General features: G+C 45.4%; 1 protein-coding gene across 1 annotated transcript in view; it reads right to left on the reverse strand.

The window, feature by feature from the left end:
* The window catches only part of IL10RB (interleukin 10 receptor subunit beta), a 24833-nt gene extending 19418 nt beyond the window's left edge, over positions 1–5415 (reverse strand). The window contains exons 1-2 of the mRNA XM_019626949.1: positions 5324–5415; positions 5014–5171 (exon numbers count right to left, since the gene is read on the reverse strand). Of these exons, the coding sequence (XP_019482494.1) occupies positions 5014–5171; positions 5324–5415 (250 nt within the window). The remainder of the gene's footprint in view (positions 1–5013; positions 5172–5323) is intronic.
* Between the last annotated feature and the right edge of the window lie 976 nt (positions 5416–6391).

Consider the following 6391-nt stretch of genomic DNA (forward strand, 5'->3'; position numbering starts at 1 on the left):
TACTATTGGGTTGTCGGAAAAGTCATGACGTATTTTTTCTATGTTTTTCGTTGCAAAAATGCATCATGACTTTTCCGACAACCCAATATTTTACAATCTTTTTTCACTTGATGTACCACAAACATTTCACCAATTAGTCACCTCTTCATGGCTGCCTAATATCCCGCCACTTGGAAAATCCAGGGGTCATTTCATTAAGGTGGTTTTCTCATATGTGGCCAGTTCCTTCATTTAAACTAATGCAGCAATTGGCTGGAAGAGTATTTCAAAAGTTGTTTTGCAATAACTTCTCTCTCTCTAGGTCAGCTTTATCACATTTAAAAATATTTTTCTACCCATTAAATCGGTACTATGACCCATTCCTTATATTTCCGCCTAATTTTTTTTTAGATGTTTCCATATAAAATCACCAACACATCCTCTGAAGTGACCCTCCTCTGGTCACCCTACGTAATGCATATATATGAGAGTTTGTGCTAGGCTAAAGTCGCCTTTTTTTTGTTTGCTTTATTTTTACTTTTTTTTTGTTTTTTATTTTTTAAAATATATATTTTTAAATCCTTTGTTTCCTTTTTTTCTTCTTTTTTTTTTCCAGGCTAAATTCTAAACAAATGTTTCACAGAGCCATGGAAGAGTAATCAGATTTTTCAGGATCAAATTTCTTCCCCAAGGACACATCCAGCATGTGTTTTGTTCTCCCCAGTACGTGCCATGCTTGGTCTGTGCTTCCATGCTGAGGAGACCTGGAATCTAGGCACTGACTCTGGGTTACTGGGAAGCCACTGGGAACGCTCATCTAAAAAGAGGGACGCCCCAAACCAAACAGCTGTACTACAAGGGCAAAGAGCAGAACAATAAAAATAAACTACAGAGGAGAGAGACAGAGAGAGAAGGAAGTAAATTTTCCACAGTGAAATCTCTAGAGCTATCAAGACTGAGTGGAGAAAACAGAGGTGAAATTATAAAGCCAATCAGTGCAAGAAACCACATCACAGGAAAGAAATAAGTTGCAGAGTGACTCAAGTCCTTAGGAAAACTGACAAAAGTGGAATATGGATTACAGATGAGATAAAAATATTGTATCAATGTTAAAGCTGCCAATTTTGATGACTAGGGTGATGTAAAAGGTTATCCTTGCTCTTATGAAATACACAATGAAATGTTAAGGGGCAAAGGGCATGGTGTATGAGAGAAGGAGAAAATGTGACGAACCTTTGAAAATTGGTGAATTTGGATATAGGCTATTAGGAAGTTCTCTGTTACTATACTTGAAATTTTGAAATGTTCTGTTAGCTTGGAATTATTTCTAACTAAACAGTTAAAACTAAAAGTAAACAAGGACTATCTTATTCATCGTTCTACTTCTCTGACTTAGCAGGCCTTAAACATGCTTAGAAAAATGAAAGCTAGATGAAAAGGAGTGTGGGATTAATGGAATCCGGGACGCACGTTTTCTCCCGCTCCACTGAAGGAATTATGTTTGTATGTTTCTGAGTCATACTGGAAGCAGGTAGTCAGTCTCCTGCTGCTGTTTGCACTTGGCATAAAGGTGTGTCACCTGCAGTCTAGCCTATGACCTATGACGGCAGAGTGCTAAGGGAAGGCTTGCCCAGAGAAAAACTGACAGGCAGGGCAGGTACTGGGAGGTCAGAGCACCACTTAGATAATCGTCTTGGGTGTCACTCACCCTTCCTTCATAAGCCTCTGATGTTTTTAGAGAACAGAGCATTTAATAGCAGTAACTGTCTTTACCTTCAATTTCAGGACATAGCCACGGGGTCGCTGAGCACCCACTAAGCAAATTACCTGTACCCCACAGCACTAGGACGTGCTGTTACAATCTATTGGACGGGGTGGGTGGTAAGATGGCGAGGGCCTTCCTGATGTGCCATACCTCAGTTTTCTTCAATGGCTTGCATCTGTATAGTGCTGACTTCTAGCAATAGTACTCAAATAACTGGAAATGCCAGTTTTTTCTGTCAGTTACAGTGACAGTTTTCTCTTAAACAACATCAATTGTGACCAACCCAGTATGCTGGCTTTGTAGTAGGCTACCACTGTGGCCAATGACATCCGTGTCCAGATGATAAAATGTCTACATCTACTACTGTCCTTGCGATCGTCAAACCATGAACCATCACAGCAAGGAAAAGTAAAAAGAATTTGATTTGTGTGTTTTCAGAGACCAGAGCTTTCACAAGAATTCCCCGGACAGAAAGAAATGAGCCAGCAGGGAGGCTCTCCATGAGCTGTCCTGGTCATGTGGGTAACAGCAGTCAGATTTTCTCCTGTGGCCCAGCCCAGGGACCAGCCCGGAGCCACCATCCTCAGGCACCCTCCTGCCAAGAGCATCCCAGCCTCACCTTAGGTACTGAGCTGTGAAAGTCAGATTCCCTTTGGAAGAAGCAGGCGACTCCCATTGTAGGAGGTTCTGGAAATTAACTGAATTCATTCTGACGTTTTCAGGAGGAGGCACCATTCCTAAAGCTGTGAAAATAAAGGGGAAAAGTTTGCAACGTTTTTTTTCAGAAAGGTTGCCCAAGAAAATGATCATATCCAATACTTGGGTCTCCCCTAAGGCTCCATGTCTTCAAATGGGGACATGGGTGAGGGAGAGACAGACACATTTAGTTGTGTTGAAGAGCCTGGATTTTGCTTTAAGAGCAAGGAGAAGAAATTGTTGCAGGACAGGGGATGGAGAGCAAGAGTGGGGACAGATGAGGGTGACCTGGATTTGGGCGATGGGATCAAGGTGTGTGTGTGTGTGGGGGGAGGGGTGCAGATGGAGTTTAGATACACTTCCAGAGGTATACACTCTAGACTTTTTGTCACATTTGGTGTTGAGGATTAGAACTTAATCTCCATTCCTGGTTTAAGCACCTGATACCCTGATTTGGGCTGGGGACAGGGAAAGCAACAGTCCCATTTTATTTGCATTAGGTTTGAGATGCTGAGGAGTTATGCAAGGAATGTCAAGGGCAGCTGACAATGAGTCTGAGGCACAGGGGGCAGATGTGAGCTAGAGATAGAAATAATTTCAAAACCTTTTAATAGAAAATGTCAAACATACACAACAGCAGAGGGGCTAGTATCGAAAGCCACCACTAGCCCATCACCCAGCCAGTGCCAACAGAGGCAGAAATGTGAGTCTTGGGCCTAAGGCTGGTATTTCATGCCCAGAGGGATGGTGTAGGGGAAGGAGAGAAGCGGCTCGGTGTGAACTTGGCTGTGCAGAGATCTGGCAGAGGTGGTGGGTCTCTGGTGGAAGCAGCATGAGCGGGAGGAAGGAGAAAGGGAGGCTGTGGTACCCTGGAAGGCCAGGAACGAGTTCATCAGAAGGAAGGAAGGAGGGGTCGGCCATCATGGTTTGGGCCTGGGCAGGTAATTTACAGGCGAGCAGAAAAGGTTTCGCTGGACTTGGAACTCAGAAGCTACAACACAGCTGTGGCGTTGAGGGGGCAGAATTCAGATGTTGGGGTGCTGAGGGCTGAATGGGAGGCCCTGGAGGCGGACCAGGCACTTAGGTCACTTCCAGTGTGCCTAGGGGGGGTCTGCTCAGGGGTCACCCTGGGGGCCACTGCTGTCCGCTGTCGCAGCCGGGCCTCCCGGTTCCCAAGCGCATCTCGGGTCGGGACGCGGCGCGGATTTGGGTCCAGGTCCCCGTGCAGGCGGCCTGGCCTAGGCAGGCGTACGGCGCGGGCACGGGCGACAGTCCGGTGCCCACTCCCCGCAGACTCCTCACCTGACACCACGAGGCAACTGCCCAGCAAGCTCCGGAGGCTGCGCGCCATGACCGCGCCGGGAACCCGGGGGGGCGCTCAGGGGGTCGCCGGCGGGCGCCGGGCACACCCCCGCTTGCCCCAGTTTGCGTCACGAAACACAGGCTCGCCCAGCCCCGAGGCCGCTTCCGGGAACCGGCGGGGGCGGGGCTATCCGCCGCCCCACCCGCTCCTTCGCCTTCGCCGGTCCCCGGGTCCCCTCCTGTCGCCGCGAGCCCGGTGAGAGAGGCGGGTGGCGCGGGATGGGCCGCGGGAGACGCGGAGGAGGGANCAATGATAATACCAACATGGGCCAGTGAAGCGACGTCCTCCACAACTAGACTGAAGAACAAAAGGACAGCAACTTGTCTGTTCCCCTTCCCTGATTTCCCAACGCTGTTCCCTCCCTCAATTCCCCAATAAAAATCTTAAAAAAACAAAAAGTTTGCTATAAAACAGCATGTTATGCCAGCAGCAGCTTCACACTGCACGTCTCATGTTTACCGCATGTCTTGACTGCATCATTTTCTCTTGTGCTTGATTTAATCTCGTGTTGTTTTAGAGATTTAGTGCAGCCTAAGTGCACAGTGTTTATAAAGTCTACGGTAGTGGACAGTAACGCCCTAGGCCTTCACATTCACTCAGCACTCACTCACTGAACTTCCAGTCCCACAAGCTCCATTCATGGTAAGTGCCCTGCACAGGTGAACCATTTTTATCTTTTTTTACCGTATTACTTTACCTTTCCTATGTTTAGATACACAGATACCACAATTGCCTACAGTATTCAGTACAGTAACATGCCTGTAGCCTGGGAGCAATAAGCTATCCACATAGCCTAGGTGCGTAGTAGGCTATGCCATCTAGGTTTGTGTAGGTGAACTCGACGATGTTCATACAATGATAAAATCGCCTAATGATGCATTTCTCAGAACGCATTCCCGTCGTTTAAGCGGCATGTGATTGTGCATTAATCTTTTCAGCTCTTCTCATTAACACTGGCCCCAATTCATTCTCACCCTCAAGACACTAAAGTTATGAAGTTTATATTTAATTATCTTAGTGACTTTACGCCTATCCTTTCCTGTCTCTCCCATGAATTTCTTTAAGGCCACAGGCCCTCTTTATTATATATTCCCTAAGCTCCTTGTACCAGGCCACCCACTTTATGGGCACTCAAAGAATTGTTACTGATGAGAAAACTAATGGGATAAAACCCAAGGCATGATGATGACATTACCATCAAGTGACTTACTGTCATCCACAGGAGAGAAGGTGATGTTAATCCAGTCTGAATGCTCATCTGCAAGTTCAGCCCTGACTCGCAAGGTGTGCTCACCATATATGGAAAGATCTGAGAAATCACATTCCGTCAAGGCAGTACTTGTGCACACATCCTGGAATTCCCTAAAACTACATAATCAGAAAAAGAAACTCATGAGAGCTCTAACGCCAGCCTCTCTGAGGCTGACTGGTGCTTTATTCGCCCTGCTACCAAAGGATAATGGAAGATAATGAGAGAAAAATAAAGCAAATTCTTAATCATCAATTTTGATGAATAGTACGCATCATTGATGAGCATTTTCCACACTGTGCTCCATGGTACCTTAATGATCCTTGAGATATCATAAGACATTTCACAAATAATCTGTTCCATGGTCAAACAACGTGGGGCAAAACTGGGTTAAACATAAAGAGGTGTCTGTCTTCACAACAAAACTTCTCAGAAACTTTCATATCTTCATGAGCATGTGCCTCTCCAAAAAGGGGTTGAGTGTTCAACATATTTGACCAAGAAAGCTTCCTCTCTTCATTATGTATTTCTGAGGGCAGTGGGACATGTTTTGTGCAATAATTAACTGATATATACAGATTAGCCAAAATAAGTATATTACAATGAGTTCAAATAATGTCCTATAAATGACTATTGTTGCAATTACCCTGGAAAAGTTATAAAACAATTTATTGGCCTCAGATCTCTAGCCTTGACACCAACCACAGAAGGGAGGGTGGCAGAAACATAAAGTGGGAGAAGAAAAGGGATGTTTGCGAATGCCCATCAGGTGCATGTAACTTGACCTCCCAACAGTGTGAAGAGGTCTGATTAGCTCCAACCTGACCGAAGAAAGCTCAGGCTCTTGTCTTGCAAAAAGTGAAGATTTTGTCTGACTCGTCCCTCAGTACACTTTCCTGTCTTGGTGTCAAAGCCAATGGGGCTGTCCTTAGAGGTTACAATAAAGGTGACGGTGATAACAACATTAATAGCTAACATTTGTGAGTACTAGGTGTCAGGGTTGCTGCTAAGTGTTTTATCAGTATCATCTCACTGAATTTTCACAACCCCAGGAGGGCAGAATTGAAATCACTCCCATTTTATAGATGAGGCACAGGCATGGAGAACCTAAGAAATTGCCCAACTGAACTCAGGTCTGTTTGACTTCGGAGCCCACGGTTTTAGGTACCACACCACACCTCAGCACATTCTTAGCGAAGCCCAGAACAATCTCTTGCAGAAAGGAAGTAGAGATGATTAGGCTCATACTATTGGGTTGTCGGAAAAGTCATGACGTATTTTTTCTATGTTTTTCGTTGCAAAAATGCATCATGACTTTTCCGACAACCCAATATTTTAC

The sequence above is a fragment of the Hipposideros armiger genome, unplaced genomic scaffold (genome assembly GCF_001890085.2).
Source record: "Hipposideros armiger isolate ML-2016 unplaced genomic scaffold, ASM189008v1 scaffold_695, whole genome shotgun sequence".
NCBI lineage: Eukaryota > Metazoa > Chordata > Mammalia > Chiroptera > Hipposideridae > Hipposideros > Hipposideros armiger.